A 12733-nucleotide genomic window follows, 5' to 3' on the forward strand; every position below is an offset into this window, starting at 1 on the left:
TTGTTTTATGTACAGCATTTAGAAAACGCACAGTACAATGTCATTGCATTTGAGAGACTGGTTCAGCCGAAAGCCGAGCTAAACCTTACAACTGCTTTACAATTACTAGCACAGCGATCTGTGACAACATTGGTTTTTTCCGAAGAGGGCTTGGCCGAAAGTCTGGTTGGAGAGATGAATGAATGGAATCTTGGATACTTCTTGAGTAGCTGAAGAGTGACTAGACCTCTTAGGGTGGATCTCTGTGACAACAGGTGTGCATTTACTTGTGTACTGCAATCTTTAAACAAGTAGCTAATAGAAGAACCTGAGGTTAATGCTGAAAGAAAAGTGGAGAGCCAGCATTTCTCATTGCTTCCTCTGCATAGGACCTAGAATGAGAAGGCACACATTCTGTCCTGTTGGTAGAAGGTCAGGATTTTCAGCCAGCGATTTTCTTTTTTGTTCCAAGTGTTGTACTTGGAGGAGGGACCTGGGACAGGACTGGCAGCAGGATATCTTTAAGAGATGGCTCATGAACATTTTCTTTATTAATTTCATCTTTGTGTTGGGGTGGTGTGGGGAGGCTTTGGGGACCGCAGGGCTTGAGGAAAGGAAGGGCATGTAGTTAGAAGTCAGGATGGACTGTGACCTTATTTTTTTCTCTAAAGTGCCTAATGAGTGAGAAAAATGCCAAGACAGATTAGGAACTGGCATGAACCATAGTCAAGCCCACTGCCAGTGAAAAAGGGAGCCTTCCATGAGCTCGGGTGTCATACTCCTCTATATTTAGCGTGCGTCAAGCATTGAGCAGAAGAGGCGTGAAATAGCAACTCCAGGTTGCAGGATTGTAAAGAGCAGTGCCTGAAACTTGGTAGAAACTCTATAGTTTCTCTCTTTTTTAGAAGTAAAGTAGGGAGAAGTCAAGCTCTCTTGACATCTGAAGAGAAAAAGTAAGCAGCGGAAGGGGGAAGGATACAGAGGAAGAAATCCAGGGCAGAGGTGGAGGCAGTGAAGGGAGAGGAATGGCCACACCACAAACTGGGCAGTGAGGGTGGAGGGAGGAGCCCTTGGCACAGGAATGAAACACATGTATTAGAAACAGCCAAAGCCACCACGCACTGATTTGTTGGACTGGAAGTGTGCAGATACTCGGTGGCCTTGGTGAAGAGAATTGTTTTAGCCACTTCACCACAGGAGACTGCATGGTCAGCCTGCCCTGCCTTCTGAAAGTAATCAGAAAGCACATTTTGTAAGAATGGCATTGCCTGAGGGTTCAGATTTCCTAGGCAAGGAGGGGGCAGGCTCTTCAGGCCTTATTTTTAACCCATATTTGTTCCTTGCAGAGACATTACTGCCAGGAGAGTTGAGTGAAGGGACCAGGTGGAGATGGTGAGTAATTCCCGGGAGCAAAGCTTGTTCAAGGCCCTGCTCATGGTCATTTGATTATTAACATAAACTTTTGAAAGAGAGAACAAAGTGTTATATATGCCTTATCCTGATGAAGACATTTCTTTAATTTTACTTTTTTATTTTAAAAAATCTGCAGGCCGGGTGTGGTGGCTCACGCCTGTAATCCCAGCACTTTGGGAGGCCGAGGCAGGTGGATCACGAGGTCAGGAGACCAAGACCATCCTGGCTAACACGGTGAAATCTCATCTATACTAAAAATACCAAAAATTAGCCGGACATGGTGGTGGGTGCATGTAGTCCCAGCTACTCGGGAGGCTGAGGCAGGAGAATGGCGTGAACCTAGAAGATGGAGCTTGCAGTGAGCCAAGATGGCGCCACTGCACTCCAGCCTGGGCGACAGAGTGAGATTCCATCTCAAAAAAAAAAAAAATTCTCCAAGGGCACATACTACATCGTTAGTTGTACATGTGTTGAGCTTCTCAAATCCAAAAATCTGAACTCTGAAATGTTTCAAAATTTGAAACTTTTTGAGCACTGACATGATGCTCAAAGGAATTATTTATTGGAACATTTATGATTTTGGATTTTCAGATTTGGAATGCTCAATGGTAAGTATAATGCAAATATTCCAAAAATCTAAAAAAATCTGAAGTCAGAAACACTTCTGGTTTCAAGCATCTTGGATAGTTTCCTAAGCCACGTCTGGCGAACGTGCTGGTACTGGGGGCAGAAGTGGGGTTGAGAGAGGGAGGAAAGGTAGAGGTGGTCAGAAATCTTAGGTCCTGGCTCCATTGATCTTCCGATCTCAGGTTTCCTATCTGTAAGATGATCTGATACCTCTGAATTGTTTTCTGTTTTCACAACCTATGATTTTTGTAATCCTGAGGCTCTTCCTTTTCTTTAAGAATAACTCTTAGTCTGTCTCCCTTAAGGCTGGGTGTCTTGAGTCATTTCACCCATTTCTCCATCTTTTCCTGCACTCTTTCTTTACTCTTCTCTGAACATATTTCAGTGAGCCTTCTCCTGACAAAAACTATGGCTCCTTGAACTCAACTTAGTCGTCTGAACAATGCACATTCCATGGTGAGGACTTCATACATCTGTTAACCAAAAAGGAAGAGGGTGATTGTAGGGAGAGGAAGCACAGCAAGAAAGAAAAAAATGAAAGGTGGTATCATCTTGCTGTGGAAGAAAAGTGGTTATATTGTGAGCTGAGCTCAGGGTCTGCCTCAAACGCAGACTGGGGTCCTGGCTGTGTGGCCATAGGCAAGTTACATCATCTCCAAAATGTGTCCCAATTTCCTAATCTCTAAAATGGACATGACAAAAGTATCTGCCTCATAGTGTGTTGTGAGATTGTACAGATAATGCACTTAGCATTGTCTTTTGCACACAGTAAGCACTTAAATATGTCAAATATATTAATACATATAGTAAAGATGAACTGAGATAGCACCAGGCAAATCAACAAAGAGTGAAAAAGGTAGAGCAAGGTAAAATGAAGAGTTCAGACAATCAGCAAAGGAGAGGATGTTTTACTCTGAATTGTCTGGGTTACTTTTCCTGTGTTGCCCAAATTTCTCTAGAAATTCCACATTTCCCTTTGTTTCACTTTTCTTGCCACACAGAAAGGTCTTCATTATTGTTTCAAATTCCTATTGCAGAGTGTGAACTGCCTCATATAAAGGAAACCATGTAAGCTGTAGCCTCTGACCTGCCTCTCAGACAGGTCTGTAGGACTGGGGGGGAACATGTCACCGTGGTTCACTTAGTATATAAATCCTGTGAGATCGGTTTGCTCAGAAAGCTTTGTTGGTGGTTGTATTAGTGGAGCTCAGGATGTGTAGGAGGATATGGATGCAATCACTTTATTCTTCTTTTTCACTGATAAAGCAATGGCACCTATTAGAGCAGCACAATTCCCTGATAAAAACTATATTGCCAGGGATTAGAAACTCCCTCCTTGCTCAGACCACTTTTCCTTGCCAGTGTGATAGGATCAGACTGTCTTGTGAGCACCTTGACTTCCAAATAATATATTGTGAATACCTGGAAACTCTGCTGTTACTTGCTGGAATTGACTTATTCAGCCACTGAAACTATTCATTGAGTTCAGAGTAAATAAATACCAGGGTGAGCTCCTCTCTCCAAATGAATCATTCGACAAAATCTTGTACTAACCCTCATTGGGGTTATGGTATTGGCACTGTGTTTTCAATGAAAGAAGATTGCTCCAGGGTAAGGACAGTGGGAAACAGAGCCACGCTGTGTTCCTTTCATTCCTATTGTTACCTATGGTTGACTTCTCTCCTCTCTCTTGTTCGGTAATCTTTCTAGCCCTTTCCCTCTATTTCTTTATTGGGTTCCATTCACCCTTGCAAGTTTCTTTTCTCTTTGTTATTTGTTCAGTGTGTGCTTACCAAAGTCCTTATCTGCTTCCCTCAGGGGTCAGGAATATTGGTAATAGGCCAGTGTCTGGACAGCATAACTTTTACCAGGTAATGAGAAAGCTTAACTCCTAACACTGGCTGAGACCTTCAAAAGTTTGTGTCCCCACCCCTCTCTCTGATGTTTCCAGGCTGCTGATCCAAACAGCAGATGATAAACCGGCAACCCAAAGGCTTGGACTATAGGTATATTTTGGCTCACAAAGTGGTTTTTTTTTTTGTTTGTTTGTTTTAATTGACTTAATTATCAAATATTTAAACATCTTAAGATATCATGATGTTGATCTTCTAGAAAAAGCTGAAGATGGGCATTCCCTATGTAATTTCTTGGGCACAGTGGCTGGTGGGCTGTGGTCAGCTCCTGTCCTTTTGATAGGGCATATGTCTACCTCATTCATTGACCCCACTATCTGACCTGTACATGTTTACATTTGTCTGCTCTCTTTTTCTAGAGTTTCTCAACTGAACCAAAGAAAGTAGATGGTGATTTGAGTGACCATGTTCTCTGTTCTCTCAAGGGTGGTACATATTCTAGATGCATAGGAGAGAAGTTAGGGCATAATTAAATTGTGGCTTCATTCTCTCAGAGAACACTGTTGAGATGGTCTAAGTCTCTGTTGAGCAGAGTTGCAGGAGGACAGTATGGTGGCCGAGAATCCAGACCTCAAAGTTAGAACCACCTCATCGGATTACAGCTAAGACTGAAAACATTAAATGTGATAGAAATCAGAATAGTCACAACCTCTGGGGAAGGGAATTGATTAAGAGGAGGAATAAGAGAATTTTCTCGGGTGATAGAAACGTTCCCTCTCCTGTGTGAATATTGTTCCCAAAGATGTTCAGATTTGTAAAACTCATTGGGCTATGTAGCTAATATCTGTTTATTTTACTAGAAGTAAATTATACCTCAATAGATGTACATACATATATACATATCTACATGAAAGCATGCAAAGTGCTTAGAAAACTGCATGCTGTTTAGCTATTTTTATCATACTTGTTTCTAGAAACTTTGATTAAAAAAATATGTAAAATGACCAAAAATGAGATGAGCATTTCCTTTCATACCACAGGTTTCATTGCAAGCATTTGAGAGCACAGGTAATAGCTAAAGATTCTTGCCAAACATAATTGTCAAGGGAGAATCTACTGGATCAATTCTAATTTTATGAAACTATTGAATCACTAGAGAAGGATGTGCCTAATTTGTTGTAGCTGCTTTTCATGATGCTGTAAAAATTTATAGGTTTTAGAGACATATCAAAGATGGTTTATTACCTGGGACAAAATGCCTATACTTAGAGTAACTTTCACTCTGGCTGGAATACAGTAGTCACTCAATAGGTATTCAGTAATGTGTCTTAAAATTAATATCCATATTGAGAACTTCTAGCTAATACAATCACAATATTGTTTTCATTAGTAATCACATTGTTATAATCAATTATTCACATATATCTAGAAGCATTTAATATAAGAAATGAGAGAACAGATTTTCCAGCCAAACACTCTGGGTCCAAATGCTTGCTGTGCCTTTAACAAGCAAAGAGGTTTGGGGTAGATTACTTAACCACTCTTTCTCATTGGCTCAACTGTAAAATAGAAATGATTGTGAGGCAGGTACTAATTATATGTCTGTGAGAATTAAATACATGTAGAACGATGGCTAGTACATAGTACCATTATACAAGTGTTTGTCATTTATGTGTGCTTTCTTTATGTTAGAAAAGTGATTTTTTTTTTCTTTTTGCAATTTGTCTCTAAGTATTGTTCAAAATCTGTGTGTAGATGGTTGGTGAAAGTAATGTGAAACTAGGAGTTCAAGCGGAAAAGACAGAAACCTGGAATTTATGGGAAACATACCGGTTTTCAGTTTAGCTGACTTTGGTTTTGTTGCTGCCTTACTCTGTGACCTTGATTAAGTCACTTCACCTCCCTGAACCTTGTTTTATTATCTGTTAAATAAGGATTTGGATTTTATATTGTCCATGTTTCCTTTAGGCCTTGTGTGTCACTCTCTGATCTCAAGTGTTTGAGTCATGTTCATTATTATTTTATTACACAGCTTGGTCCCCAAGTCACAGAAGAGCTGTAGTAGCTTGACTCCTATTGTCATTATCTGGTTCTGGTGGGAATCATCCATGGGGTTTTAGAAAGCACCGACCTTGTACAACACAGAGTAGCTGGTTTGCTGAGAGTATCTGCCACTACTATAAGAAAGCTAACCATAGAAGTGGCCATGATGGGGTAGATACAGCATCCTTTGCATGTGAAAATGACACCATTAAATCTGTGATCAGATGTTTGAAATTATTTTTCCTGCCCAAGGGCATTCAGTTCATATATTCTTTTCTGGTCCTCACCTTGCAACATCAAGGACCAGGCTAGTTTTATATAGAGCTAAATCTTCAACAATTCTTGCTATGCCTTCAAGTCTTTGTTCAACTATAGCCTTTTCCATGAGGTCAATCTCTCCCATGCTTTTAAATATTGAGCCTGCTGTATTCCCCAGCACCTGGTACTGCTGGTCTATTTTCTTTTTTTTTTGGCTTTTTTTTTTTTAGGAGGTGGGACTTTTCCTCATAGCATTCATCTCCTTGTGACATAAATATAATATTCGCTGGTGTTTATGTTTATTATCTGTCTCCCAATCACTACCTCTTTCCACTGCTATGAGATCAGAGCTCTTTGTTGTTGCTCATTGATATATCCCAGATGCCTTGAACAGCGTCAGGGGAGGAACTGAAGGACAGCACATATTTGCAGGTGGTGGCAGTGTTTCAAATGAATTTCACACTGAATATATGTCTACGGTAATTCTAAATACCTTACTTTGTATTCAGGAAAAGTTAAGTCTTTGCCTCAGCCTGTGAGTAATGGAGAGAAAACCCGGCCTGTGTTTAAGTTCAGACCCTAACCAACTTACTAGTTAGGGGTCTTTGAGAATACTCTTGCATTCCTTAGGACCTCAGTTTCTTCATTTACGAAATGGTTTTAATTATATTGATCTCCCATAGTGTTGCAGGAATGTATGCACTTGTGTATCTGCTAATTCCTGGTAGAAATATGCGTGTGTGTTTCACAAATGTATCTGCCTGAAAGCACCTCAACTAGTACCTCATACACCTGCATCTCTAGGATGGAAAGAATTGATGTTCATCAATGCTGAAATATCTTCTGGTTCATCAGAGATAAATATTCTAAACTTAAATACAAGGTATATTACAATTTGTGGGGTACCTTGACAATATTTATTTAAAAACTATACAGATACACTTTGACCTGGCAATCTGGTTTCTCGGGACTTGTCTGAGAGGTATATTTGGACCTATGTGAAACGTGTATGCTCTATGTCTATGGCTTTCAATAATACTCATATCCTGGAGTCTTAAAGATTCATGTCCCAAAGCCCAGTCTTCCTTCCCCTTGAAGTCCAGATTCATTTCCAAGTGCCATCATAGTGTTCTTGTTTATCTATCTGCTTATCACTACCTCTTACCATCTCTTTGAAATCTCATGTGCCTTCAACATTAACACACCTGTCTCTTCCCCCATCATTCCCCTGCACACTCCATCCCCCTCCTGCCCTCCAAGCCTTCTATCCTCATGCTGTTCCCTGTGGGGTACCCTTGTGCATCTGGCTGCTTATGCTGAAACCTTGGGGTTCTCCTTGACTCCTGTCCTTTTTGATGCCACATGTCTCAAGCCACAGAGAATCCTATTAGCTTTGCTTTCCCACAAGATTCCAAATACAGCAACTCCCCAGCTTCTTACCCACCTGTCTGTAGGCCTGGGCCACTGTCACCTCTCTGAAGATGATTGCAGTAGTCACGGGCCCCTGTTCTCCACACTTCCATTCTCGCTCCTAAGCCCATTCCCTAGAGAACACTAGAGTGATCCTGAAGTGAAAATCTGATCACCCCATTTCCATGCCTAGGTTCTGCAGTGGTTACTGTTGCTTTCTGTATCATACCTGAGGTTTTTACTGTGGCTCTGAGCTCCTGCTTCTTTCCCCTTCTGCCTGTACAGAAGCTTATTTTCAAGCATTCTCCTCTGGTCCACTCTGATCTAGCCACACTGTCCTCCTTACCTGCCAAGCGAGCTCCTGCCTCAGGGCCTTTGCACTTGCTGGTCCAGTTTCCTCCAACTGAAATATTTCCCCAGATATCCTCATGTTTTACTCTCTTGCTTCTTTGTGTTTCGTTCTCAGATCTCTCTGGGTTCCACAGGCTTAACCATCTCTTAAACAGGAGCTCCTTAACACCTCAGCACTGTTCCCTTCTGCTGCTTCTGTGTTTTCTCCATAGACTAATTTCCAAGAACAAGTAGAAAAAATTACATGTGCATTATGATAGGTAACAAAAAATGACTGGAAACAACCTCCTCACTATTTGTCTCTGAGCTGGTTAAGTTAAATATCATAGATCCATACCATTTAAAATAGTCTAGCTGTTTTTTTTTTAATTTTATGCTTTTATGGGACTATCAATTATGTTAAATGGACCAAGTTAGGTTTAGAGCATTATGTAAAATATGCTCTTGTTTGTGTAAAAAAATATATAAATGTGCATATGCACTGAACATCTATGTTGAATAAAGCCTGAATATGTATTAAACATTTCTGTAAGGATAAGAAATAAGCTGATAATACTGGTTGCCTCAGTGCGGGGAGGCTGAAGGTATGAATGAGAGAATTGTTTAACTGCATGTTCTTTGATTCTTTTAAATACATGCACTTGTTGAATTTGTTTTTGGTAAAAGTTTTTCAACACTTTGGTATTACGTACTTTAGCTAAGAATTGGAATCTATAACTATTAAGTTAATCTGAATATTTGTTTAAAAAGAAACTGCCATTCCTGGGCTAGTTCACATAAGTAGGTGCTTACTTTTCTGGATGAATTTTGTAAGAAACAAATGTTGTTACATCAAAACTAAAAGTGATGAATTTTTTTACCATTGTCTAAATTGTGCCAAACATTTGTGATCCCAGACTAATGCCTGGTATGGATGGCTGAATAAAAAACAAACCTTGAAAGCAAACAGTTTTACCTATAAACTAATATGACTAATGGATTTCTATTTCTGTACCAGGATGATCCAAAATGGCTTAGATTCCACAACAAACTCTAGAAACTGTAATGAGCCTTTGAGGGAACCTATGCCTACTATTTATATAAACTGGTTACAATCTCATAGTTACATAATTCATGTTTACTTTTAAATTTACCCAATTTTAACCTGTAGCATCACCAAGAAAAATAAAAACTTACTTGATTTGTATCACTTGTCTTATTCTTAAATTAGATAATGTAACCATCAGTCTTGCTGTATTTTTCTCTATTCATTAGAATCTAGGAGGTGCCCCACCTCTTTCTACAAACTCACCTCTCATCCCGTCCTCTGAGCTCATTCAATCCAACTCTTGAGCTTGAGTTCTTCAGGCCGTAGTGCTTGCTCTGCCTTCTGCTGAAAAGCTTGCCCCCACCCCCAAGTATCATCTTAATCGTCTCCTTGTCAGAATTACCTTCCATGACCAGAGTGGGTCATCTTCTATTCTCTATTACAGGTACCTCTTCGTTTCTTCCTAGCACCTAACTTTAGTTCTAGGGGTTTCATTATTGTCCATTATTGTTTATTGTCCATCACTCATTAAAATATGAGCTTGATGAAAGCAGAATATGATCATTTTCATCCTTTTGAAGGCCTTTATCTCTAGGACCTACTGACATATATAGTAGATGTCAAAATATATAAATATTTTACTGTTGAAAAATAGATTGGGATTGGAATTTTTTTCTGAAGGTCAACTCTGTACTTTGCCATGTCTCTCCCTGACAGTGCATAACTGAACAGAGAACTGCACTCACAGCACCCACCCCCATAAATTCCTTTATGGAACAAGAGATTATGAAGCCTGGTGGGGAGCAGAGTCAAACATTAGTGAAATGCCTGCTAATGCCCCTTCTTCTTGTCAGCTCTGCCTTATGGTAGAGTTGATCATGGCCCATACAATTTTACAGGCCCAAAAGAAAGATCATTAGGAAACTTGATGGCATTGATGTGTTTTTAGGAAGTTTACTGGGTTTTTTTTTGTTTGTATGTTTACAAACCATCCCTGAAAACATAATGCATTTTTGCACAGCAAATTGGTAATGTAGATACTGTAACTATTTCCAGGGGGCAAAAAAGGAAAGCATTTGTTTTTCTCCTGAAGAGGAGCCCTGTGGGAACAAAGATGCAAACAAAAACTGACCACTTCAATGGTATTAGACTAGAATATGTGCTCAGCCTCACAAAGCCGACCAGCTGTGGATGCTCCTGCCCCACAACCCTTTTTCATCCCTATATCTTCTCAATGACCTGTAAGAAGAGGAGCAATAGGAGATTTTCACAGTAGCCGTTTGATTCCTACCAAGTATAGGAAGGAAAGTCAGCATGATATAAAATTAATGACCACTTGAGTCTAAACAGAGCAGTTTCTCTGTTAAGATATTAAAGACTTGTTGAAGATGGCAGACTCATCACTTTGAAGCTCACGTAGCTTCCTTAATTAGATGGACAATGGCTAGGTCCAGGTATCATGTAGGTTGGGCCTGGTTCAAAGATCTCGGTGACAACTTCACAGTGGGTGGGATTTGCATAAAGTTAGGAGGCTTCTCAGACTGGCGTTGAGCCCTGATGAGGCTACTGGAGATGGCTGCATGGTCATCACAGAGTCACTGAGGTGTTGGTGGTGGTTGAAGTGGTAGAAGTTACACAGGGCCACACAGCCTCGAAGGAGGTTCTTCACAAGTCCAAGTCCAAGTCAATCCTTGACTTCACAAGCCCAAGTCCAAGTCAACCCTTGAGATTGCTAGATTAAATTAATATCAAGCCTTGACTCTGTAATGCTATGCAATCCCAGTTAGGAACATTTGCAGTCCCAGGTAGGAACATTTGAATGCCTGAGACCATGAGGTTACAGCTCTCCAAAACATGCTTTAGTAATATGGCCATTCAGAGTGACCTTCTTGGGAAACTCTACATCTAAAATATTTGACCACTATTTAATTAATTAATGATTGCAGGTGGTTATATTATATAATAGCATTGTCTTGTCTTTTGGTAGTTTCTTCCTATCTAATGGCGAAACAACAAAGTTTTACTGTATTCATTCTTTGGGAAATATAATCCTCTTACATTTTGTGTGCAAGAAACAGATGATCCTTAAGTCAAGTGAATTTGTTTATAAACAGGTCAACATTGAAAATAGCTTTATGACGGAGTAATGCTTTGGATTTAAGCCTGCTTAGCATTCATATAATTGTATGTGCCTTTGGAAAAACAAAGTTGTATAAGTTTTTACTTCTTCTGATATAGCTAGTTATTTATTACTAGGGAATACACTTTACTGTTAAATGGTGGCTTGATTTTTATTCATTTATTCTTTCATTGAACAAATGTACACTCATTCATTCATTGAACAAATGTTTTGCTAAAAAATGCATTTGCTTTATTTCCATTAAAACAAACATGACAGTAAAGTGAATCACACAAATGTTTGGGTTTCACAGTGCAGATAAAGTTTATCTTTATACTGTAGTATACTATTGTGCAATAGCATTATATCTAAAAATACATACCATAACTTAAAAATACCTTACTGCTAAAAACAACTGGGATAAGAAAAAACTAAAAATATTAGGAATACAAACAAGTTAACAACATGAATATGTCCTTAGAATGAGAAAGGAAATTAAATTATCAATTTTTAAAAGACGACATCACAAAATCAGGAAGGATAATATTGCTAATAATTAACTGCCTCATACTTTTTCTGTACTTTCTGGTTGTAGAGCCTTTAATTGTCTCTTCATATGAAAGCTATATGCCATTATCACTTTCTGTGTAGACAATGGAAAGATAATTATTTTTATGGCAATTTTGACAAAACTTCTTAAATATTGATGGTTGTAATGTAGAATGCACACAACTTTACACAAAGATACACATGCTATACATAACCTACAAACCCAAGTATTCTGGTTAATTATATTTTCCACAATTCCCATACAAAATAAAACACATATGGAACATTTATGATTATATATGCCAAATTCAATGTATTATTGACAGTAGAGCATTTGTTTTGATGAGGCATCAATGACAGTTGAATTCTACATTTGAAATTTTACATATCTGATGATTATCAGATAAACTTTTGACTAGCTTCTGTCTTTTCTACTACCCATGTATTTCTGGTGCTGGCCATTGTAGGTCATGTTTATTTTGCATCGTGTCCTTTGGTCCTCTTCCTTCACGTCACCATGCTTGATGAATTGGAGCTATGGGTGGAAGGAGTAGTCCTAGAAGACATTCCTACACCAGGAGAGCTATCAGTAATGTACTTCTACTGGGAAGTGCTGCAAACCATGTAAATATATTCTGCATTCAAACTATATGAACCACTAAGCCAACTTCTTCTTAGATCTCCAAAATGCATGTAAATCCTCCAGAGCTAACATGAGGGGAAGTCAGAGTAGAAAAAGATAGGGTTTAGCGAGTTGCGATTAAAACATCTTTTAAAAATTTTATACAATTGTATGACTATTGTCATGATTTACTGGGGCCTCTCCTGGGGTCTTCAAAGGCCTGAGGTCTGCCCAAGTGAGGAATTAAAGTTTTAACTTCAATTCCCCGGACAGTACATTTGTTCTGGGAAGGAATAAGAAGAATGATAGATTGGAGATTGTCATTCGTCTTTGTTTTTATCTTTCAACATGTTTTAATTTTTGATTAGAAAAATGAACGTACTCAGCATATCTAAATTTCCCTTTCCATGCAGGATTCTTTTTTTTTTAATACAAAAATATTTTATAATAATTTTCAAAAGAGAAAACAGACATTTTCTGCT

General features: G+C 39.0%; 1 protein-coding gene across 18 annotated transcripts in view; it reads left to right on the forward strand.

The window, feature by feature from the left end:
- SGCD (sarcoglycan delta) overlaps nucleotides 1-12733 on the forward strand; it is a 1054463-nt gene that overhangs the window by 608870 nt on the left and 432860 nt on the right. For 10 of the 18 annotated variants that reach the window (XM_063724343.1, XM_063724355.1, XM_063724340.1 and 7 more), the window contains one exon: nucleotides 1326-1371. The exons of the other annotated variants lie outside the window; for them this stretch is intronic. In XM_063724343.1, the coding sequence (XP_063580413.1) occupies nucleotides 1369-1371 (3 nt within the window). In that variant the 5' untranslated portion in view covers nucleotides 1326-1368. The remainder of the gene's footprint in view (nucleotides 1-1325; nucleotides 1372-12733) is intronic. 18 annotated transcript variants of the gene reach the window in all.

Source organism: Pongo abelii, chromosome 4, assembly GCF_028885655.2.
Source record: "Pongo abelii isolate AG06213 chromosome 4, NHGRI_mPonAbe1-v2.0_pri, whole genome shotgun sequence".
Classification (NCBI taxonomy): domain Eukaryota; kingdom Metazoa; phylum Chordata; class Mammalia; order Primates; family Hominidae; genus Pongo; species Pongo abelii.